This window comes from Polyodon spathula, chromosome 11, assembly GCF_017654505.1.
Source record: "Polyodon spathula isolate WHYD16114869_AA chromosome 11, ASM1765450v1, whole genome shotgun sequence".
Taxonomy (NCBI): Eukaryota; Metazoa; Chordata; class Actinopteri; order Acipenseriformes; family Polyodontidae; genus Polyodon; species Polyodon spathula.
The window spans coordinates 22,487,241-22,512,918 of NC_054544.1; the positions used below are offsets into that span (position 1 = coordinate 22,487,241).

The 25,678-nt window shown below is 42.3% G+C and overlaps 1 protein-coding gene across 3 annotated transcripts in view; it reads left to right on the top strand.

Annotated features, from left to right (window-relative positions):
* The window catches only part of LOC121322940 (disco-interacting protein 2 homolog A-like), a 114,920-nt gene that overhangs the window by 43,857 nt on the left and 45,385 nt on the right, over positions 1-25,678 (top strand). For all 3 annotated transcript variants that reach the window (XM_041263583.1, XM_041263581.1, XM_041263582.1), the window contains exons 2-4: positions 18,937-19,008; positions 23,676-23,795; positions 25,227-25,346. In XM_041263583.1, the coding sequence (XP_041119517.1) occupies positions 18,937-19,008; positions 23,676-23,795; positions 25,227-25,346 (312 nt within the window). The remainder of the gene's footprint in view (positions 1-18,936; positions 19,009-23,675; positions 23,796-25,226; positions 25,347-25,678) is intronic.

Genomic DNA, 25,678 nt, shown 5'->3' on the forward strand with positions numbered 1-25,678 from the left:
GAGCTGGCTGTGTGCTCCTGTGTCTGTCTGTCTCCAGTCCTCCCTGCTGGTGTAGGCTGTATGACAGGCTGCTTCATCTTAGGGCTGCAGCTCGGCACGCGAGACCTCATGGCGGGCTGTTTTCCTGATACAAACAGTGCAATCTTACAGTCGATCAAGTCTTACATCCCATTGTTGGCAACTGCATGTTTCCTGCAAAGTTGCAGCAGCTGAAAATACATGTCTCCTCCTACTGTAGCTTCTCACCACCGTCGGAAGGAGAGAAAGCCTCTGTTTTTAGTGTGCCTGTCAACTGGAAATGCATCAAACCATGACTTATTATTTGGAATGAAAGTGCAGTATTGCTAATGGCACTTATTTGAAGGTGTTTTAGAACATGTGTTTTTAAAAATGCAGGGGTGAAAATAGACTCCCATTGCTTAACAGTTTGATCCATTCTTGGTTTTACAGTGAGTTTAATCAGATACCCCTGAGCTTGTTAACTATACACTGGGGTGAGTGAAGCTCATAGAAAAATCTGGAATGCAAATAGGAGTCTTATTTCAAACCCTAATAATGTATGGGAAACAAATGACACAGCCACGCAATAGCATTAAATGCATGACTAGACTGTGGTGCACTGCCGCAACTAATTTTTTACTGTATAAACGAAGGATACTAAACTGTTTGAGTCATTTTTGGTGCTAGGTGTTTTTGTGTAAATTAAAATTGTTACTGTCCATGGGAGCTTTAGTCACAATGGTATGGAATTGTATTTACATTATATTATGATACTGCACTGAGAGAGTCCAGCTTTACTGTGCTTCTGACCTCAGATGTGCCCTCCTCCCACTGCAACAGAAGCACTCTGCTCTCTTTGGCCAGCAGGAGAGAGAGAGGAAACAAAGAGTCCACTTCCTGGCGAGCTGGCCAAGCCTGCGAACAATGGAGAAGGAAGTGCCTGGCAGCTCTGAGAGAGAGAGAGAGAGAGAGAGAGAGAGAGAGAGAGATTTGTTAACTGGTTTGCTGTTGAGGTGTTTTTCCTATAGAGCTGCAGCACTGTCTGCTATTCTGAGTGGAGCTGCTCTTCCTGTGGCTCGTCAAAGCTCTGTAGTGCTGGAGGAGTTTGAATGTGGCTCCTGATTCATAGAGTCCTCTAGAGGGCGACGAGAAAACCCAGAGCCCAGGAGCCTCTGATCCAGACTCTCTGGTCAGTAAAGTGAAGAGCAATACCCCAGACTAGCTCTATTGAAACAGCAGCCTCCTCTGGTGCTGAGATCAGGAAGACTTCAGCAATGCACTTACAAGAAGTTCAACCAGTAATTGTGAGGATTTTTAAAACTAAATTCTGCTTTCCTGTCCATAGTTACACCCTTAACAGATTTGCTTTCCACTCCACAGCTTGTAAAGCATGGACCCAATGAAGCAGAAGTCTGACACGAGTTATTGAAACAAAAACCCAGATTAGGTGTAATGGAAACCTGCGGTTGTGTTGAACTGACCTTTAGAGGATGTATCCTGCTTTATCACCAAGCCACCTTGGATCCATCAGGCCTTCTGCACTGGTAGCAAATGGATATTTGCCATTCAGTTTTTATGATGGCTTACCCATTAGAATCTTTAGCGCGTACGTTGTAGTGTACTTCATTTTACCAGTATTACTGTTCACCATTGCTGTAGATATCATATTGGCTCGTAACCAGCTTGCTTTATATCTCTTTCCCTCTCACACCTCACAACTCTATCCTCACTCTTTCTCTCTCCTCTCTGCTCTCTTTCTCCTCTGTATAATAAGTGACAGGATTACGAAATTAATAATCCAAAATAATAATATAATAATCATATTATTTATATATATATATATATAGAGGAGAGAGAGAGAGAGAGAGAGAGAGAGAGAGAGAGAGAGAGAGAGAGAGAGAGAGACACACAGTACTGTGCAAAAGTTTTAGGCAGGTTTGAAAAAATGCTGTAAAGAATGCTTTCAAAAATAGACATGTTAATAGTTTATATTTATCAATTAACAAAATGCAAAGTGAGTGAACAGAAGAAAAATCTACATCAAATCAATATTTGGTGTGACCACCCTTTGCCTTCAAAACAGCATCAATTCTTCTAGGTACACTTGCACACAGTTTTTGAAGGAACTCGGCAGGTAGGTTGGCCCAAACATCTTGGAGAACTAACCACAGTTCTTCTGTGGATTTAGGCAGCCTCAGTTGCTTCTCTCTCTTCATGTAATCCCAGACAGACTTGATGATGTTGAGATCAGGGCTCTGTGGGGGCCATACCATCACTTCCAGGACTCCTTGTTCTTCTTTACGCTGAAGATAGTTCTTAATGACTTTCGCTGTATGTTTGGGGTCGTTGTCATGCTGTAGAATAATTTGGGGCCAATCAGATGCCTCCCTGATGGTATTGCATAATGGATAAGTATCTGCCTGTACTTCTCAGCATTGAGGAGACCATTAATTCTGACCAAATCCCCAACTCCATTTGCAGAAGTGCAGCCCTTAACTTGCAAGGAACCTCCACCATGCTTCACTGTTGCCTGCAGACACTCATTTGTGTACCGCTCTCCAGCCCTTCGGCGAACAAACTGCCTTCTGCTACAGCCAAATATTTCAAATTTTGACTCATCAGTCCAGAGCACCTGCTTCCATTTTTCTGCACCCCAGTTCCTGTGTTTTCGTGCATAGTTGAGTCGCTTGGCCTTGTTTCCACGTCGGAGGTATGGCTTTTTGGCCGCAAGTCTTCCATGAAGGCCACTTCTGACCAGACTTCTCTAGACAGTAGATGGGTGTACCAGGGTCCCACTGCTTTCTGCCAATTCTGAGCTGATGGCACTGCTGGACATCTTCCAGTTGCGAAGGGAAGTAAGCATGATTTGTCTTTCATCTGCTGCAGTAAGTTTCCTTGGCCGACCACTGCGTCTACGGTTCTCAACGTTGCCCGTTTCTTTGTGCTTCTTCAAAAGAGCTTGGACAGCACATCTGGAAACCCCTGTCTGCCTTGAAATTTCTACCTGGGAGAGACCTTGCCGATGCAGTATAACTACCTTGTGTCTTGTTGCTGTGCTCAGTCTTGCCATGGTGTATGACTTTTGACAGTAAACTGTCTTCAGCAACCGCACCTTGTTAGCTGAGTTTGGCTGTTCCTCACCCAATTTTATTCCTCCTACGCAGCTGTTTCTGTTTCAGTTAATGATTGTGTTTCAACCTACATAATGAATTGATTATCATTAGCACCTGTTTGGTATAATTGTTTAATCATACACCTGACTAAATGCCTACACAATCCCTGACTTTGTGCAGGTGTACCTAGAAGAATTGATGCTGTTTTGAAGGCAAAGGGTGGTCACACCAAATATGGATTTGATTTAGATTTTTCTTCTGTTCACTCACTTTGCATTTAGTTAATTGATGAATATAATCTATTAACATGTCTATTTTTGAAAGCATTCTTACTTTACAACATTTTTTCACACCTGCCTACAACGTTTGCACAGTACTGTATATAAGAGCGGGGCCTAATTAAGCAAGTTTCTGAGAAAAAGCCTATGACTGTGCCGTTACAGTTTTTGCACTGGCATGATATAATCTAGCAGTACTTCTGTCCACAAGCACAATATCTGTAAATGAAGTGTGATCTAAGGGTATCTGTCTCCATCCAACCTCGTAAGATTGACTTTTTAGCTACTGTTCGGCCTGCCAACAAAAGTCGATGTTTCTGAAGGTTAAAGTTAATCTGGGAGTCATCACTGAGAAGGAGCAGAACAAATTTTAAAATAAGTTTCCTTGACCCTTACTGTAGAGTAGATGTACAAAGCAGGTTTAAAGCTATCTTCCTGCTTTAGTATTTGATTTGGTGTTGATTTGTTTTCTTTCTTCTGTACACTGCACTCTTTTCCTTCTGTTGTCTTATTTGTGATGTCGTCTTAGTTAAAAGTAGTAAAATATTCTTCTTTAGATTTGTATGTATAAACTCTTATCATTTTATCACAACTTATGACAATAAGCAAAATAATAAATAGTAGTTATAGAATCATCTCACTGATCTGTCTCCTCTCCTCTATCCTCACTTCCCCCTCCTTCTCTTCTCTCTGCCCTCTCTATCCTCACTCTTTCCCCGCCTTCATCCCTTCTTTCTCCTCACTTTCCCCACTCCCTCTCCTCTTCTTTCTCTCCTCTGTCCTCACTTTTTCCTCCTCTCTCCTCTCCCTCCTCACTGTTTCCCCTCCTCCCTCTCCTCTCTGTCCTCTATCTTCACTTCCCTCTCTTCTGTCCTCACTTCCTCCTCCTCTCTCCTCTCTCCTCTCCTTTCTCCTTACCTCTCCTCTGCCCTCTCACTCTTCTACCTTCACTCTTTCCTCCCCCTCTCCTCTCTTTCCCCCTACTACCTCTCCTCTCTCCTTTCTGCCCTCTCTCCTCTATCCTCACCTCTCTCCCTCTTTCTTCTCCTGTCCTCTGTCCTCACTCTTCCCCATCCTCTTCCCTCTCCTCTATTCTCACTCTTTCTCCCTCCTCTCCTCCCCCTCCTTTCTCCTCTCCTCTCTGCCCTATCTCCCCTCTATCCTCACTCTTTCCCCTCCTCCCTCCTCTCTCCTCTCCTCTCTGCCCTCTCCTCTATTCTCACTCTTTCTCCCTCCTCCGTCCTTTCTCTTCTATCCTCTCTAACCTCTCTGCCCTCTCTCTCCTCTCTGCCTTGTGTCCTCACTCTTTCCCCTCTCCTCTCCTCTCTGCCCTCTCTCTCTCTCACTCTCAGGACTGTTGTTTCTTATCACTGATATTCAGTACACACTGCAAAGGCGCAGATTTTCATTCAGGTATATTTGTGAATGGACTGCAGGGGAGGGAAGATGAGGCCATGTGAGGCTGTACTGCCCCCTGTTGGTGGCCGGCTATGTTAAGCCTGCAGTGTCACACTGTCCTTCCATCAGTCCTACAGCTTTACACCAAAACAGTTAATTAGTTTGGAGTTTCGCCACTTCTGCCTCACTGTGTACTGAAATATAAAGTGAAGCGCAGTGAAGGAAGAAAGACGTGGCGGTTTTTATCTCCTAGAGCTTTTTTGAAACCCGTTTGCCTCTAGGTTCACAGCGATCCAGACAGACCTACTTCTACTGTACTAATGAATTTGCAGCATTAAGAGATAAGTGACATCCCATAGTTCAGGAAGCTAAACAGAAGTGAGTAGGATCACACAGGAATATACCAGAGCAGGTGTCCTGTTGTTAAAGTATCCTGGGATTTCCCTGGACACTAAAATATCACAGTTTTGAATATTGTGCTTCCACATCCATGTAGATTACTACAGCAACACCACAGTAACAGTACTGTACGTTGAGCACAGGTTTGATAAAGGTACAAGATTACTGCAATAGACGCATAATTGGGTTGTCAATTCTATAGTAGTAATATTATCGGCTGAATTAACAGGAAAGGAAAATGTACATAGATGCGAGACTCTACTGGCTTCATGTTTTCACGCTGCCTCTCACCTGCATAATGTCAGTAATTTGGGAGTAGATTTAGAATATACAACATAAAGTTATCCAGGCTCCTGCTGCATTATACATTATGACACTATAAGCTAATATGTCATGTGTAGGGTGTCTCTTATTCTATAAGATATGTTCTGTCGATAACATGTGTTATGTCTTATCTGAATTCTTTTTGTTAACTGTGGTGTTCTATGCACGGAATGACAGCTGTACACAGGATAAGGTACTGGAATTTTGGCAAATACTTCACTGTGATTTGGTTGGTTTTTGATACGCGATTTACAATAAAAGTGTACCAATGTTGTGTAGGTAGTCTCTTGTATAAGAGATGTCATCTGCAGTTTGGTCGAGGGGAACATGAAGCAAAGCTGTCTGGCTCGTTGATGTGCCAGCATTATTGGTGTCTACTCAAAAAAAAGCAATATTTAAAAAAACATAACCACACAGAATGCACAATACTGCATATCAGAATTCCCAGACAGTGTTCCCTTCACTCCTGAAGTAATTGGGGGATCACTTTGACTGTCGCCCCTGTAAAGGCATGACTGTGGGGTGTGCAGGGTGAGTCATACAGTCAAGGGAGTGCAGCTTCGTGTCTTGACTGTGCAAAATCTCCGGGCTTCTGTGGGAATTTCAAAGGAGTGTTGAATTGGCTCTGGTGCTCTTGCTGATAAGGGAGACAAAACCGGTAGGTAGTGTTTCTCCTCATTGTGATACAGAGGACACTACCGGACAGTTTCCTGGTGAGCTGAAGCAGACACTTGCAGGGCTGGCTTTTGTCCTCCAGAGGCTGGTAGCTCGCTGACATCCGTTCTTGAGTGTCTAGGAAATTGGATTGGTTGTAAGATTGGGGGAAACCTTCCTTCAATGTCTAGTTTAGCTGTAAGTTGAACTATGAAGCCTGGTGCACATTGGCTCACTGCAAAAACAAAACTCCTCATGGAGCCCAGAGCTGGAAGCACAATGTTTCCCTAATGAGATTTTCACATAGTGTACTACATGAATAAGTCGGTGACTGTCTACTGTGACCAACGAGAAAGCAAAGGAATGATCTGCCTTAATTCACATCCTACCCTTTTTCAGCCCATCCATAAGACTCAATGCGGCACTCAGTTTGTACTGTCACACAACAGCAGGCCAACAATTGAAAATGGATAAACTGGACAGTCAGTCAAACTTACTTTCTATGAGCGAATGAAGTAAACCTGTGAAATGCAAACCGCCGTCATCTATTGTCAGCTTGAACTGATCTGATTCAGGTAGCACTCAGTTTGGTACAAACCTGATTTCTATGCTCTTTCCAGGATATTCACTCAAAGGAAGTTGGTCATAGTGGTGCCATCATTTGCAATGCACAGTTTAGATGCCGTGATGGTGTTGCCTCTGCAGATCCCACAGTACAGAATTCTAGTTTTAAGTTTACATGTCTAGTTGACCCTGTCTCTCTTTTTTATATAGAAGTCTACATGTCTAGGTGACCCTGATAGTATAAGAGTGTTGGCTCGTGAGCACTTTGGGTGTGCAAGTGGACTGCAAAGCGAGGCTGAACGGTTCTGTCGCCCAGATCTTCTACCAGATCTTCTACCTTCGTGAATGTGAATGCCGTCTTTTAAATTGTCAGTCAAAGCAGTCTAGGCAGTCAGGTAGTCTAGGTTGGCAGTCGTGGCTGACAGTCTAGGCAGGTGGGAGAGGGTTGGCAGCGATTGGGATCCTGCATCCTGGGATTGTGTCTCACCCGTCACGGTGCTTGCAGCCAATGAGTTGAGCAGCCCCAGGTGTGGAGAAGGGAATTGGAAAGCAGCGAGTAAAGAGGAAGCAGGCTGGCCTCCTGATGCCACAGTTCAGGATGCACAGCGTAGCGGAAGCTGCATGTGCGCTGTCACTAATAATAAACGAATGACGTCAATTGAGTGATCTGTTCAACTGTTTATAAGGCAAGTTGCAGGGCTGCATTCGCAATGGCCAGTAATTAGAATAACCAGAGCACAGTCGCAGTGAGGCTTCTCTGTCTCGCTCTTAGAAAGGGAAAACATACATTTGTATAAAACGTAATAGATTGCAAATGATGAGCAAATCATAATTTTCATTTTTCACAACCATTAGGGTTCTTTCTGTTTTTAATTCATACTCTCCTGCTTAAAACAGGTTAAAGGAAATTACATTTTATAAGTTTCCTTTATTACTACTATGTACATAAACTGTGGAAGAATGTCGCAGTAAACCGACCAATAAGGAGTTCTGTTCGAGAGTGAAACACCACTGAGGGGCATTTTATCTAACTGAGCATTGTTGCAGAACCTGGCAGATCTCATTGTGTGTCTGGCACAGTTCAATATGTGGACTAGCTCTCAAAAGTGGCCAGCATGCTACACAAACCTGCATGATGGGATTAACTAAATGGACTGCCAGATCCTGTGTGTGTGTGTGTGTCTGTGAGAGTGAGTTGGTGTTTGTGAGAGCGTGTTAGTGAGAGTAAGTGTGTGACTAAGCGTGTGAGTGAGAGTCTGTGTCTGAGAGTCTGTCTGTGAGAGTATGTGTCTGTGAGAGCTTGTGAGTGTGTGTCTGTGAGAGTAGTGTGTGACTGAGCATGTGAGTGAGAGTCTGTTTCTGAGAGCGTGTGAGTGAGAGCCAGTGTCTGAGAGCATGTGAGTGAGTCTGTGTCTGGGTGAGTGTGTGTCTGTGAGTGTGAGTGTGTGTCTGTGAGAGTCTGTGTCTGTTAAGCTTGTGAGTGAGAGTCTTTGTCTGTGATTTTGTGTCTGAGAGCATGTGCGTGCGAGTGAGTTGGTGTCAGAGAGAGTGTGAGTGTGTGTCTGTGAGAGTGAGTGTGTGTGTGTGTGTGTGTGTGTGTGTGTGTGTCTGTGAGAGCGTGTCTCTGTGTGTGATCACTTGGGGGTGGAAGAGACACTCCTGCACTGCGATCAGCATCTCTCCACATTGCATGTGCGCCCCCCCTTCCATCGGCCTGCAAAAAAGCTGTTTCCCATGTTGGCTCGATATCAGACACATACTGATTATGCTTCGCTTTGTTTTTTTTTTCTCCCCTCATGCAGAGATCTGCATTCCTCGTGGTTTTGACACAGTGCTTTGTTGCAGATCTCTGTGGGGCATGTGCGAGACTCCAGCGCTGGGAAACGCTTTGCTGCCGTCTGTGTCATGGACTCTCAAGAATGTGCGTTTTGTGTCATGTCAACTGTAGATACACAGTTGCACTGATACATGTACAGTACAATACAATAGAGCATCATTGTGGCAAGTGGATCTCATTCAGGGTCATTCTGGAATTGAAAGTTCCAGTTTTGCTTTTGATAGATGAAATGGGAGCCCTGTCAGTCTGCAGATGATAGACAAAGAGAAGGAGGTGTGATCCCTTTTATTGAACTAATTTAACAATAATTAATCACAATGCTTTCAAGACCTCAAAGGTGTCTTCATCAGGTGAAAGGAATGTAAACATCAATCTCTCTTTCCTGCTAAATTATTGTTTTGTTAGTCCAATAAAAGGTAACGCATCTCCTTCCTTTTGTCTAGTTTTGCTTTTGAAATCTTAACTGTTTATTTTTTTGTTTTTGTAATGAATTCCCGGTCGACCGTTCGTTCTCTGCAGAAGGGATACTTTATAAGACATATGTCTCCTGTCTGACTCTCCATTGCTTCTGCTTAGACCACCAGCACTGTATTTTCTCTCTGTATCCTCCAGCATCCCAGTCAGGGCAGATTATAATGTATTGTTAAGCCGTCGCCTCAACTTTAACTGCTAATATCTCATAATCAAGGGGTTCCTTTTTTTTTATGTATATACCTGAGGCCCACCTGTTCAGCTGCATTAGGCATTTGTGGCCCACTATTGGCCAAAATGACAGATGAAAAATGTTTTTAAACTTGTAACTGTAAGTAAACTTAATTTGAATCTTATTTTTTTCTTCATTTTGTGTTTTATTATATATAATAAATACATAGAATGCCTTTGCTCCCGCTGCCCACAGTTTGGGAACTCCTATCATTAAACCATTTCAAATGCCAAATTCATATTTTTAGTGCTATGGGAGCTGTAAGAGTGCCCTTGTATTTGACCTGTGACCTAATTAGGCTTCCTCATCAGGGTCCTGCTTTCTAGATGAAACCTGTATTCTGTGATTCTCTAGGTCAGGTTTGATCGTGGGTATCGTACAAGAAAAAAAGAAAGAAAACTTTAAAAACCTTGCATTTTAAATGGCCAGATGGTAATGATCCCCTCCTAGTAGCTGATGTGTTTATAACGCTACCATCAGCATAAGCCACGTACTTTCCTCTTGACTAGAGCACTTGCTCTTTAGTTGACTGGTAAGGCGTTCCATGCAGTTCAATGGAGTGTAAAACCCAAGCAGTACAAGATGATGAAGGGGACTGTGCAGTTGGATAGGACTATTATCTCCTGCAAAGGGGGTATAGTGGAGGCAGTCATGCGTACATACCTACTTGGTATTAGGAGTTGTTGACGGTATCAGATTCTGGTGCTGTAGTGGGGTATCTGTCTGTCCACACAGCCATCCTTTTGTATGTCACACTTACATTTTACATGGAGAACCCATTATCAAATTGTGAAAAACACTGAATTGCTCATTTGTATTTTTGGCTGTTCTGTACCTACTGTTATGTCAGTTATCGACAGCCACGGTAATGGGAGATTACTCTAAGTTATTGTATGATAGGAGTTGTTCATTGTGATCTTGTTGATCACTGATACTGTTATCACCTCTGAATACTGTAGAAGTGCCACAGCTGTGTGTCAGGGCTCTGGTGAAATGACCCTGAGTGACAGGCAAGAGCTTGGGGTTCATCATTCTGTCTTTATTATTATTGTTTCTAAAAATGGTTTTGCTTTCTTAGTGTAATGTTCAGTATTGGAGAGTAAATGCTGCTCTGCTAAGAAATAGTCTTAGTTATATTTATTTAAAACACAGATCCTTATCATTTGCAGATGATTGTCGATAACCAAGAATCTCATTATCGGTGATAGTAGAAACCTATTCATTTGTATTGTTTGGTCCTGGCCTTTGTAATCTCTTTATTGGTCAGCTTAGAGACACCTACTGTAAATGCCGTCCCTGTCCTTACTTGAGGCATCTACCTGTTACTTAAATGTTCTCTTTAACTATATTGTTATAACTTACTCCTAAATGTAATTGATAACTCTGCAAAAAAAAAAATAGTCGTTCAGATGCTTTTATGACAGCTCAATATAGAATAAGAAATTGAAGCCTAAAAACGATACATTTATTGGTGTTTTCCTCACCACAGTGATGATAAAGCAGCTCAATTTTCCAGCATGATTCAACCAAATGCACAGTACGGTATGGCAAATTGGTCTTAGGATGTTACTGTATACGAAAAGCAGAGAAGCAAATAAAGGCACAGTGCCTGAAAGGTTACAGATACTCTATCAAATCGAGTGTTTATCAGATCATGTGCAAATGCAACCCAAAACATCTACAGGGTGCTCAAAGCGTGTGATAAACTTTTAGTGGTGATTGGTGCAAAATCATGGTAGTTATCTTGTTCAGCATCTACAGTGTGACAGACAGACCTTAGCAGAGCATAAGGGTCCCCGATTTTAGAATAAAAATGCTCCTTTTGTATTAATGTTTCGAAAACATAATGAATAAATCGCCATTAATTTTCATTTAAGTGTTTGGACACTAGCTGTTCCTGTCTTCTGTGTTCCGTGTTCAAAATGCACTGGCAGTCTTCTCACCGCCCCAGTACTCTGGTCAGATCATCCCTGTCCTGCATGGACTGCAGGGCCCCCACCCATTCAACTTCTCTACAGATTGCAATCCTCTTACACTAACCCTGGAGTCCCTCTCCTCGTACTGACCATCTGCAACCTGCTGGCACTGTAGCTTGTGAAGTTTTTAGCTTTTTTTTTTTTCCCAGGGGTGTTTTTAATTCTGTTTCAGTTGGAGCTGTGCAGTTACTTGGCTTTGCTCTGTGTAGCTCTTTGGGATGTCGCACATGAACTGCATTATGTAAAATGATGTATTTTATTGTACTGTTCTTTAGTGAAAGAAACTGAATAGCTTTTGGTGAGGCTGCAAAGCTGTTTATTAGGTCAAATGTTTTATGTACCATTTAAACTGTCGTACACATTTGCAATAGGTAAAGTAGATTTGATTTAGTATTTTCCATTTTCCTGTTTTGATTTATTTATTTATTTATGTTTCTTGCATGCAGTGTTCAGGTGTCCGATTCCAGCATTTTAAAATCAGAATACAGTAAACGGTGAAACTTTTACAAAAAAAAACCATTAATCCACATTAAAAAGGACCATTTTTGGTTAAACGTTTAATAGCCGTTAAGGGTTTAATTTCTGTTTACTGTTCAAACCTTTACAGCCTCAGTTAGAAATGCATTGCAAACAGCTGTGTGTACACAATGAGCAGCATGCAGTAGAGCTGGTCGGCTGTTTACAGGCATGGAAATAACACTCCTATTGCACAGCAGTTTTCATTTTGGTCTTTTGGTAGCACTCAATTGACCCTGCATTTTTCTTGAAGCCTGTAATGTTTTGTGTAGATTTATTTTTATTGTTTAGTTCGGTATGTAACCGTTTCAACAAGATGGTTACAATAAAAAAAAAAAAACCCTTTGAAGTGAAATGAATTAATTATCCTGGTAACTGATTACAGATGCAGCCCTAGACCTGAATGGTCTTCCAATGGGCTGGTCTTGAACATTGGAGAAGATCTTTCTCTCTGCTAGTCAGAGCCTTAACCCCCCTTTGTGAGGAGAGGAGAGGAGAGGAGAGGGACAGCAGCTGAGGTCTTCACAGCCTAAGCCAGATGTGACTGTAGGTCTGGGACAGTGGGTGGGTCCACCTAGTATCGTTTTTTGTGAATGTGAGGGTGTGTGTGTGTTTGTGAATGTGTTTGTGTGTCAGTGTATGGGTGTGTATCTGTGGGGGCGATCGCTTTGACAGCTTGAGCCCAGCATGGTTTTGTGTGAAGAGCTAGGGAAGCTGGGGGGGGAGGAGTAGGGGGGGAGGAGGGTTTGCAAGCTTTTATAAAAGGGAACAAAGAAATCTGCAAAGCAGCACTGCCTGACTTTTAATTCAGCTCTCGCACACTGACAGACAGACACAGCTACAGTAGGGAGCCAGCCAGCCAGCCAGCCAGATCCTTCTGATTCCTTCACAACTCCAAGGATATCAGCATTTGAGCAAGGGAGAGAAGAAAATATTCTTTATTTCCTTTTAAACTATATAGGTGCTGCCAGTCTGCCTCTCTGACTGTGCTTCAAGCCCCCTGTTGTGAGTCTCATTGATTACAGCCCGGAGTGAGTGAGTCTTCATGCTGGACTAGCAGCTCTGCAATACCAGGCTTGGAGGAACCTGCGAAAGGTCTGGGCAGGAATGTAAGGTAGTGTACTGGGAAGAACCTTTAAACTACGCTGTAGGGAGAGCACTCAGACTCCACGTCATGTGTTAAGACAATGAGGCTGCGACTGGAAAGATAGATTCAATACTTCTGCTAATAACCAGAGCTGGGGCAAAAGTGTTACAGTAAATATGTGCTTTTACATTCTCTTGTGTGTGTTGTGCTATAGCTGCCTTTTCAGATACAAATCTTTGCGTTTTAAAATGGCAGTATATTGTATAGTCTAGTTTTTCATCTGCAAATACTGTAAAGCACCAGATCTTGGCAAGATTTTATTTCTGTTATTTAACAAGATAGGATATTTTAAACAAATCAAATCAACAAGAACGTTTTGAAAAAAAATGCTAATGATTGGGAATGGGGTTGATAATTTTATTGTGCATAAGGTAAAACTATATTAAAAAAAACAAAACAAACAAACAAAGTCAATTTGACAACCTTTCAGCCAGAACATGCATTGTTGATCTACCTTTAAAATCGCATGTTCCCTGCAAATGTTACTCCTCGGTCACTTCAAATACTCAATCCTAAACAGATGTTTGAGATATGCATTGTTGGTGTTTATGATACACATATAAAATACATTTCCTTGTTTTTAAAAATGAACATACAGTATGTCATTTTCCTAAAAAGAAAGAGAGCTGTATTTTGAATAGGAATGACTGCATAAAAGATCCAGCTCTCTTTATCTGGAGAGCTGCAGTGTGTGTTTCTCTTCCCTTTGATGAGGAATGTGAAATATCTTCAAGTTGCAAATGTGCTGACAGCGCTGTTTTAAAAAGGACGGCATGCTGGAGTCTGACATCCACTAATGAGCCCGTGCCATCCTGGAGGAGCTTTGCATCTGAATCCATGTGGCGGGAAGCAGGGAGGGAGGGACTGGCAGCTGTAATGAGCTCACACTGTACAGTGGCTTTAAGACAGTCTTGTAATGATGGAAAGCAGAGAGAAATGCAAGTAGGTCCAATGTTTGATTGCAGAGTTCAAGCTAGCCAGACGAAAAAGCATGTATTCAAAACTCTTTCACATGTATTCATGTCAAGTACAGTACCGCTGGTGGATTACAGTACAAGTAGCTACGATCATGATGACATGCACACACTCTCACTACACAGTCCTTGAACTAGACCCCGTGTTGGGCATGGTTTCAGTTTCTTATTGTTGTGTCTGTTGAGAGCTCTGCCTTCACCTTGACTGACAGCTCTATATATTGCAGTGTTGACAGGCTGTCATCCAGTCTGAGGCTTGTGTTCAATTATACAGACACCCTGAGGTGCTAGCCTGGCTGTCTGCTTCCCAGTATAGGGCTGTGTTCTCTCCATAAGACTGGTGCTGATTAGAGCTGTACGAACCATAGCATTAAAATCCATTTTCTTACTAGCGCTTGCAACATTATCACTAGTCCCCTTTGTAGGATATTTCCTTAGCTCTTCAAGCAACCTCATCGCTGCCATCCCCGTCCCTTTAAAAGAAGCACTAATCAAGGCTATTTGCACTGCTTTCCCCCTCCCTTTAAAAGAAGCACTAATCAAGGATATTTTCTTATCAACCCTTATTATCCCTTTCTTGTGTTGAAAAATCTATTTTGTTTATCTGCTTTTGTTTAATACTTTTTATATGCTGAGATTTCGGATACAGCACTAGAGATAAAAAATTGCTGCCGTTTGCTGGTGCCTAATCATTTCTTGTGCTCTCGTCAATTCCATGGTCTCACTGCAATCAGGACATGTGCTTACGGCACACAAAAGGAGTAGGTACAGCACCAAGAAGCAGCAGTTTTTTTTTTTGTTTTTTTTTTTATTAAATCTGTAATGTTGAAAAATCTCTATCTTTTATTAAAGTAAAAAACAAAGCACCCAGGTGAATGTCTGCCCCAGCTTTGATAACCATTCCGCCCCAGTCTGAGCTTCATTCCTGTAACTGCTCCAGGCTCCTTAGCCCAGCCTTGATAACCATTCCGCCCCAGTCTGAGCTTCATTCCTGTAACTGCTCCAGGCTCCTTAGCCCAGCCTTGATAACCATTCTGCCCCAGTCTGAGCTTCATTCCTGTAACTGCTCCCGGCTCCTTAGCCCAGCCTTCATAACCATTCCACCCCAGTCTGAGCTTCATTCCTGTAGCTCCTTTGCATTTGCTGCTGTTTCTCTTTGTGTCCTCACAGTAACCTCTGCCAGATTTCCTGCTGAAGAAAGGAGCAGTGTTTGTCTCTGGGATACAGAAATACACACCCAGAGACAGAGAAAGGGGGGGGGGGCAGGAAAAAGCAGCACAACCATTCATCCCAGACTCGCTTTTATCTGCTCTTGCTGCTCCAGACTGAGAGAAAGCAGGGGTCAAGTGTCTACTGAAATACTATCTACTGTACCAAACACTGGCGTCCTGTAGAACCTTGGGATATAGCGAGAAACCTGCAGTACTCTATTTGTTGGTGGAGCATTTCAGCTAGTGCATCAGTGTTATAGAAACGAGAAGACACTGAACCAAGCAGACACATGTTATGGCAAGAGCCTTTACCAGTGTAATTGAGCTGAAACTGCAGTAAAGGAAACTGAGTCAAGCGGTCAAGTAGCTTTGTACAAGTCGGAGAAAGGTCAAGGGGTTCCCAAGTTTAGGAGCACACTGTACCTGTAAGGAGCCAGAATCGTTGTTGTGTAGTCATGCTAATGTCTGAACAGCACAGCCCCCATGCATTGCACTTGCACTTCTCTTTAGTCATGCTTACAGAAGGGCGTTAAAGTTGCTATTGGACTTGTACCGACTCCTAAGTCAGGAATCACAGGCAATTTACTGTATTCTGCCAAGTAGGATGCTCTCTGTTAAATCGATTGACCTGCAGTAACAGCACCACACATGAGAATGATGTTAATGCATTCCTCATTGAAGATGTTTCACATCTGCAAGAAACAGAGAGGCATCTGATTATTAACAGCGGTGCCCAACTCCTAGGACACCCTGTATGTAGATTTTAGGTTAATTGGTAGAATGAATTTGGAAAGGTAAACATTACAACTGTACTGGTGAATTTGCCATTTCAATTAATTTCAGTTATACTGGATTCAATCTCAGTAAGCTTGTTGTGATTGGAATTGCATTCTGTTGTCTCATGCATTACTGTGAACACGCAACTGAAAAGGAAAGCATCAGACACCCTGAGTAGGGTCTCATACTAATCGGGTGTAACGAGTTATCATGTGACCCGGAATTGGGTTGCTTTCTTAACATGAGCTATCGTCTCGTAATAGAGGTATGTATCGACTGTACTGTGATACCAGAAGCACAACATAGCTTATTTGGAGCTCACCAAATTGTTCTTGAATGAAGAAGTGTGTCTTATAGTGGGTATGGATACTTATTGAATTATTTGTCTTTTAACAAAATGGTCCATCATTAAATTACCATTTGATCTTATTATGCATAACCCAAGTTGCCAATTGGGACCATCACATACACACACAGGGGGAGGTTAAGTGGTACGGTCTCTCTGCGTGGCTTGCCCTGCTCCCCTGAGACTCCCACCTTAACCTGATTGGGTATTGATTAAGAGAGGGGGTCGGGGCCTGCCAACACTGACAAATGGCTTCCTGGCTGAAGGTTGCTGAACTTGCGCCATTTTATGCAAACTCGTATAACCTGCATGCTTGAGCGTAAGCGTGCCTGCCAATTCCAGGCTCCTAAATGATCGATTAGATTTTTGTCAGCCTTACAGTTTGGAGTCCCATCCTCTCCTGCTTTGTTCCCTGTGGAGAGAAGAACTTCGAAATTCATTTATATCACTAAACAATTCTGAAGCTATTTTCTGCAGGACCATCTAAACTATAAAGTGTACTTTTTTTTGTATAAAACAAATAGACAGTGAGATAGTAAATTAAAGATGTAATGCATTTCAAAGTCTCTTCTCTCTCACTTGCATACATTAGCAGTATTTTTCTGTTTTCTGCACTACTTTTATTTTGACCGCTGACCTGAGCTTGTAGTTCTGCATATATGAGTCTGCAGTATGTGGTGTCAGGTTTACACAGCACATAGATATGAGTATGGTACTTGGTTTCTTCACTTCCTTCCTGTGTTACAGGTAAAAAAGACCCCACGGTTTACAATGACCAGCAATACAACAGTGAGTGTAAGGCATGTGGGGACCTAATTCCTGTCAAACAGGAAGGAAATTAACTTATAATGTGGGTATACTTTTAAAAATGGGCTTCATCTGAGTCCTAGAAGTGAAAATGAAATCAAAATGAGAGAGCTGTTTAGGTTGTTCTGCAATAAAAAATAAGCACCATTGCTGGGTCATTGATTCCTTTTTGATGAATTATAAAGATTGAAAAGCTGCTGCAGGAGGGCTGTAGGGTGCAGTAACGGGTACAGTTCACAGGGACTAAGTTGTCAGACCCTCACAACTCAAAACCTTCCTGTGTGTTCAAGCCCACAGTGTGTCTCTTGGTTCGGTGTTCATCCTCACTGGGAAGACAAGTTTACTGAACTCTGTGACCTTTCACCTTCATTTCCTACTCAGTCCCTTAGCATTAGCTGAGTCTAACTTCTAGAGTCCTGAGTTAGTTGTCTTTTAAAGTTACTGATGTATAATATCTATCTATCAGCTTATACTGTACCTATCTGTCTTGAATTGAACATTTCCCATTCTCTCCTCAACTTTAAGCACAGTCGTACTTGAATTTGTTTTTAGAAAGCAGCCGATTCTAATGACTTGTTTTCATCAAATTAGCCTGAAGTAGATGTCACACATGAGATGATGCTTTGTGCTTAATAAACAAACAGGAGAGAAAAAAAACACAAAAATGAAAACTTATCCGTCAGCTCTTTGTGCTGTGTAATTCAAGATTTTTCATCCTGATTTGCTGTAATTATGCTCACTGCAATGTTCTATATAACTAAATTAGATTTCTCCTGGCAGCAATTACCAGACTGGGAAGTAAATCACTTGCACTAATCCATAATTGCTGCCATTGCAACGCACAATATTAATGATCAGGATTATCATTACAGCTTGGGCGGTGTGAGAATGAGGCAAGCATGCAGCCTTCGAACCCTATCACTGTGAGAGGAGGGGGCATTGCACAGGCCTTCGATTTAGATATGCTACACCTGGATTTGCAGGAATAATCATTTGTTAATACATGGTTTGAACTAAAATGTATATTACAATACAGTATTTGTTTCAATTTCTATAAAAAATCAACTCAGAAATGCATTAAAACTCTTTGGACCAGAGTACGTTCCAGAATTGAAGAAAAACAAAATTGTACATGCATTACACTAGCAAGAAGCCATGCTTCCAATACGTACTTGAACTTCTACTCCCTGCAACCGCAGTTTGTTTCTTAATAAATTCCTTTATTTCTCTCGGACAAGCTGCCTGCACTACAGTAGCTTCCAAACACGTAGGGCTCTCAGACTGGTGAGTAAGATTTTCAGAGCTCAGCGTTATCGGCAAATGGTTCTTTATCTGCAAGCCCCTCCATTAAATGCCTGAACTGCTCACTTTTGATGTGGTAACTCTATCTGATGGATCAGTCTGTTCAGTATCCGGGGGTTCCAATACCTGCTGCACCGGAAGTGGAGCTATAGTGTGGTAGCGGTGAAAATAATGAAGGCTGAAATACTGTTCTCAGTATGTTCTCTTACTGTTCTTGTAACACTGTTACAAATACTGTAAGGTGTGTATATAGCAGTTGCTGTTTTTGCTCCTCCTGTAGGTTATGGGAATGGCTTCCCTGTGACTGCACAGGTAGGAGCCGCTGCTGCTGTTTTAATGGTAGAGGTCTGGTCGCACCGGGAAGTGAGGAGCAGAGAGGAGCCGGTCAGTCAGTGACGGGGCCGATCTGTCTGCTGTCACCGATGGTCTGATATCTCTGTCTCTCTGTGTCAATTGGTTTGTTGTGCACTGGAGCCCGTCTATGTCGCTGCCAGGAACAGAAGTGCTGTGCAATAGTCCTGTGAGCAGACCTCGCACAGCCTGCCCCCCACTGTCTCCTGCCTGCCTGCCCTGTGCACAGTGAATAAGCAGTGTCTCTGCTTCATTTCAGGGGACATCACACAGAAGGGCTACGAGAAGAAGAGAGCCAAGCTGGTAGCGCCCTACATCCCCCAGACGCAAGGTAAGGCAGCCGTCACGCTGCAGGCTCTCTTGTTGATAGGCTGTTTGTCCGGCTGTTTTCTGCAACGTGTTTTTTAACAGACTTCTCTGGTTCCTTGTGTTGTGCAGTGTTGCAGCCAGTCCCTTACTGCTGGTACAGTGTGCTGTATTACTCCAGTGCTCAGTCTGGGAACAGGCCCCAGGGGACTGCTCGTTTTTGTTGCGCTTGCTTTAGGAAGTAAAAATGTTTCCTGTCTTGCGGTGCACATCATAGCAAGAAAAGAAAAACAAAGGAAGGTGCATTGCTGAGAACATTCCCAACAGGACAGCCAAACCACTGCAGGGAGAGCAGTTCAGTTAATTGATTCTTGTCTTTTAAAATGGGTTTGTTCCTCTTACAAAATCTTTCAAATAGAGTGACACCAGATTGGAGCCCAGGCCTGCGCTCAAGCTAGTGAATGCCAGCTATTGATGTGTTTATCAGCCTTTGTATGGCCCTCATTTCCACAGCATTACCAGACCATGCATGGTACCACAGCCAAACCTTGTTCCACTCACACACAATGTCACTGCCAGACCACGGAGCTCACAAGCAGTCATTGTTATACCAGGGGTGACCAGGAAACAATCAGCAGTGACCCTGTGGGTTACTGCATGTCTGGACAAAGAGACAAGGAAATGGATTTGAAAGCCTCTACAGGGTGAACAGTGGACAGTAGCTCCTGTTCATCGTGGGGGAGCATTAACAATAAAGCCTGCAAGACTGATTAGAGGTGTATCGATTCATCACGTATTGATGTATCAGGGTTCCATTTTACAAGATATATCATATTCTACTAAAGTTAAGTGTGGTTTGTTTTATGATACAAGACCAAAAGCACAGCACAGCTAATTGCAGTTCATCAAGTGGTTCTTAATGATGGGTTTTCACTTCATACTTTACACTGCATTGTCCTCCGCATGCGTTCCTGTGAGTGTAGGGCAGCGCTTCTCTGTAGATTAAAGGGGTGGGAATACGGCTTGGGACGTTTTAATTAAGGAGACTGACACCTGAGAGCAGCGCGCTCCTTAAACATCAAGAGTAATGAACCAGGAATGTCTCGGGAGACCATTTAATGAGGGCTGTATATGGTTATAGCTGGCTGGTAGTATATTACACATCAGGGGACTGATGTAGACACTGGCGATTTATTTGATCAATGAGTGTTCAATTTAAAGACATGGCGATCAATAATTAACGGTTGCCTCTCTATGCTAACCCTTTCAGTAACCATGCCAGTTGGTATCCTGTTCCAGCTCAAATTAAACTGTTATGGGGGTGCATTCCTCATGAATAAAATATTCAGAAAGAACCATCTCCAGAGCTGCTGAAACTGCCATTTACTGGCTCTTAGTGCTGAGCTAGTAAAGGGCTCCACCTCATACACAGCCTCTCCACTGCACAAACCTGTTTGTCATGGTAAACTGAAGAACGATCGTTCTGCATTGGTAGTAAATGGATAACATTGGGGAGCCGTTGGACTCGTGGGGCATGCTTATTAAATAGTTTTGCCTGTTTTAGAAGGTTTATTAATTATTCAGGGATTCCCCTCCTAGTCATTCTTCAATCCTAGTAAATTGATTCAGTTGGGGTACTTTTTCTGTGAGAATCTTTGTTACTAAAAGTTGAATAGTTGTTGTGGGCCAGTTTATTTCATATTCCCTATTTCTTTATGCTGTACACACTCAGTCTAGCACACAAATGTATGTTGCAGTGATTTATGTAATGGAGGTCCCGTTTTAAAAGTTTCCCATAATAAAAGCATAACAAAGTGTAGTAAAGCATGGTAAAGCCTGGGTAAGCATTGGAAAGAATAGCAAGGTATGCTAAAGAGTATTAATAAAAATGAAAAGCATGATAAACTACAAACATACAGTGGTAAGCGTTTATAATTTTTAATTAAAAGCCCCTGTTGTGTACAGTATTGCTTCTCCTGCTCTGGGAAGACGGCTTGTTATGAAAATCATCTCCGTGTCTCGTGTGTACTGTGGCTGTGGGTCATGGTGATGCTGTAGTGCATGCCAGGTTTCTGGGACTTGCTGGTGGTGCCCTGGTCTCCCTGGAGCGGAGCGGAGCGGAGTGGAGTGGAGCGGAGCGGAAGTTTCTCAGCTCCATTAGAAGCATGGCTCTATTCCATAGGAAATGAGAGCCAACATGTGATGGACCAGGCGTTAATGTTAGAGGATGGACAGCGTGTTGTATTGATGAATGATGCTGCAGAGGTTCATACCTGACCTTTTGTAGTCTCTTTACTTTTCTCAAATAAAAATAATATAGGGGTTAGTCTATTGCATTGCTACTGTTTACAATTCATTTTAAATAAAAGCTTTCACATTTTTGTCACATTTTTAAAAAAAAAATTATCAGCAGTAATACTGTATAGTGATTTATATCTGTTCACAGTAAGCCATGCATCTCATGATACAGAATTATATTGGGAATGTGGTGTGTTGGTATTATCTTTGTACTTGAGTGCAGCTATCAAATTTGAAATCTGTTGATTTATTCAAATGTGTGTCCAAACTGTAAAAGGTGTCCTGTAAGTTTGAATGCATCATCTAACCAGTCACTCTCTTCAGAATCCAGATCAGGTCTTTCACCGCGAAGGTCCAGCAGCTGTTCCTGTTTGCACTGCATTGACCTGCTATGGAAGGGAATGGTTAGCTTTGTCTGTGATGTGAGAGGTTATAGTGCATCAGGGTGCTAGATTTACTATGAGGGCAGCACTGCCTCATTCTCTGCCTCTTGACAATGCGAGTCTGGGCAGTGGTCTGCCAGGCTCAGCTGACGCTGCTACCCTCATGCAGGGATAAACCACGCTGACATCTGGATCGGGATCTTTACAGGATGGAACACTGCAGAAGGTTCAGGCACAGCGTGGCTGTATTGAGGGCTGGATCACCCTGCTGTAAAATACTGTAGCAGGCTGCCAGTTATCTGGATTTGTGGCTAATCCTCTTCAGTATTAACTGGTAGTAATTAAAACTGAGACAAGCGCTGGTAATTGCAAAACGAGGGTCTGCTGCCTTCCCTGCAAATGTGACAATAGCACTCACAGGCAGGAAAGGTGATGTCGAGGACTTGAGATTCAGGCTCCATACTTGACACTGTGAACTGGGCTGCTTTGTATCATCTGCTGTACATTTTCTGAATATTGAATGCCATACCTGTTTCATATTCTGCTGTGTGTGCTCTGCGTGATTCACTATTGTTGGTTGTGCTGAGATCATTAGTTCCCTGGCTTACTAACTATGCCTGCAAAAAATTGCTTCTGAAATGTGGGGAAACATATTAGCGTTGTGCTGTGCACTAAAGCCCCCAAGTGATGCACTATGTGACATTGATATGCCTCCCCACAATCAGCCTTGAGGAGTCCTTTCAGGATTAGTTAGTAAGCACAAGAAAAAATGATCTAAGCAAAAACATGAATAGGGAATCACACAGAACGCATACAATATGGTATTGAACAGATTAGAAATGAAATATTAGAGAAATATAGTAAATGTAACATTTCCCGCACGCATACTTCTCAGTTAAGCTTATTAATGATAATCATTTAATAAAATACAAACTAAAACCTACCACTGTAAAACTGACAGGCCTGACTGCATTATGTCTGGTAGACCAGGGCATGTTGTTGCAAGGCACTGACTGATTGGTCCACCCTATGTTACCCCAAAGGCTATGTCTTTGTGTTTTTTTTTTTTTTTTTTTTTTTACACTTTATTGCTGGCTTATTTGCTTTTGCCAGTTACTGTGCTCGGCCTGTACAAATGTCAGGTGATTGGCATGGTTCCACAGTGTGGATGAAACCCTGTGCTTTTTGAATTAGCCATGTGCTTCTCTGGGCTGTGTCTGAATTAAGATAACAGGTGCACACTTGCAAAGTAGCTTACTGTCACTGTAAATGTGGAGTACTTTTTAATAGATTTATTTTCACCGTGAAAAAATAGTACATCATTAATGAATGCCTTTTGGGAGCATTTACAGTACACCTCATGATACATGCTATCCCTGCATGCCTAGACTGAAGTCCCTGTGGATGCAGCGGAGATGTCTGTATGTGTTACATTTATATGTTTTACACAACTAGGCTCCAGAGAAATGCATGCCTAATTGTTTGATTCTTGGTGATAAGTTCTTCAGCAACAGTAAGCATTGATAATGTTGGCTTAATATGGGTTTTTGTGCAAAACAAGCTTGCTTTTACACATAATCCATTTCATCCAACTTTATGTACATTAAACAGGCACTGCGTGTGGAGCATATAATGTTCACCAACTATGTTCCAGTGCTCTATTCCTGTCCCCCCCTCTGTCTATCTCTATTCCAGTTCCGTCTTTCTTTTACTCTATCTCTTTCTCACCCTCTCCACCGTGACTGTTCTGAGAATTCAGTGAATTCATTACCTCTCAGTATGCATTGGAAGGAGTGAAAGTGAGAAGCTCAGAGAATCCTGTTATTAAATTTTCATTTGTGTGTGTGATTCATTAGCTGTCATTCAGTCTCTCCTGCCTCACCCCTGCAGCAGGCTGGTCATGTACAGCAGTGTGTTTCACTTTCTCTCCCTGGGGATTGTGGAGCGAGTGATGGTGCGTTGGTTCCCCTTTGGCCGGTGTGGTCCTGATTGAAGCTGTCTGTGTTTGCAGGTGTAGACCCCTCTCTGCAGATTGAGAACAGGATCCATAGCTCCTCCCAGCCCACCCCGGCTGTGAGCAAGCAGCAGAAGTCCTGCGCATCCAATTCACGGGATGAGCGCTTCCGATCTGGTAAGGAAACGCAAGCCTGCTGCTGCGTCTGAGACTCGCAGCAGGGGAGCCTTCAGGGTTCTGATTTCTAGGGGTGTCACGATACACGAATGTCACGATACATGTGATGGTTCTGACTGGCTACTTTTATGATGCATAATAAGATCAAATTGTTATTTAATGATGGGCCAATTTGTTAAAAGACAAAAATTCAGTGAGATAGGGAGACTAGGTTTCTATACCAACTATAAAACACACTTATTCTTCATTCAAGAACCCCTTGGTGACCTACAATGAGCAAAGTTGTGCTTTTGCTCTTGCGTCACAATGCAAACGGTACACACGTCTGTTACAACATGACAAATAGTTGTGTAAAGAAGCCATCAGAATTCATGAATACACAGTGAATCATTACATACCTACTGATTTCTCAGGATTTATATGGTGTTCGAGTTAAATGATCAAGTGTGTTTAATCAGGATTCATTCTTGTGCTGGGTCAGATATTCAAATAGTGGAACAAACACTGCTTGAAACAGATTGCAATAATGACCGTGTTGATATGCGTTCATATAACATTTATAAACATGCATGAATGAGGTCTGAAATCAGTAATACACATTCTGCTGTACAGTAGAGTGTTCCTTTCATTTTATATTTTATTTCGTCATTTTTGTTTTTTTACTGTAACAAGGTACGAATTATACTCTTGTTTTACAGCTAACTCACAATTAAAGAATATTAATTTACATGTTTGTTTGTGTCCAGTTATGCGTGTGTGTGTGTGTGTGTGTGTGTGTGTGTGTGTGTGTGTGTGTGTGTGTGTGTGTGTGTGTGTGTGTATATATATATATATATATATATATATATATATATATATATATATATATATATATATGTATATATATATATAATGTAGCTATATACACATATATATATGTGTGTGTGTGTGTCTGTATATAGATGTATGCATAGAATATGCATAGCTAGTTTACCATTCCATGTGAAACATCTGAAGAAACAGCTGCTTGGATTGCTGTTCTCCAGAGTCAAAGAAAAGCAGCAGTCCTCACAAACCCCAGCAGCTGCTTTTTCACTTGATTCAGTTTGAATCGTAAATTAGCCCAGTCAACACCAGTGACCCTGACCAGATTGTCTGCACCTGATTTCTATGGAGAGCTTCATTCGAATAACTGGTTCATGTAACACTAGTATGTGTGCCACACTAAACTATAATTTGATATAAAAATCATTGGAGCCATTGCAAATTGGGAGAAAATCAGAGGTAAAATTAGAGATTCTAAATTAAAAAAAAAAAAAAAATAATAATAATAATTGGAGCCAGATGATAAGGTGCTGTGTGTTGGCCTCTGGAGGGGGGGTGGGCATGATGTACTGAAGCTTGCTCAGGCAGCATGTGAAATCTTCTGCAAACCCCTGTGTCTCTTCACAGATGTGCACACTGAAGCAGTTCAAGCAGCCCTGGCCAAATACAAAGAGCGGAAAATGCCAATGCCCTCCAAGAGACGTTCAGTTCTAGTGCAGTCCTCTGTGGAAGCATGCACCCCCCCAGGTAAGAAATGCAGGAGAGCTGCAGATTAAAGCACATTTTTGCTAGCATCCAAGAGAACCAGCAGTGATGGAACTCAGTGAGGACATTCTTTAGCACAGGTGTAACACTCTGGAAGTGTACCGTATGGAGGTGCCAGTCCGCCAACCCATCCCTGTGTTATACACATACACATTTACATAAATCTTGAGATCCACTTATTCACTTGCGGTGACATAATATTCCTTACAATCTGTGCTTATAAAGAGGAGCTTATCTGTATGTCCGCCTGTTTATTGGTGTCGCACTTCAGCACAACAGAAGCATCAGTAAAACTGTTTCCAGTGTAAGAGGTA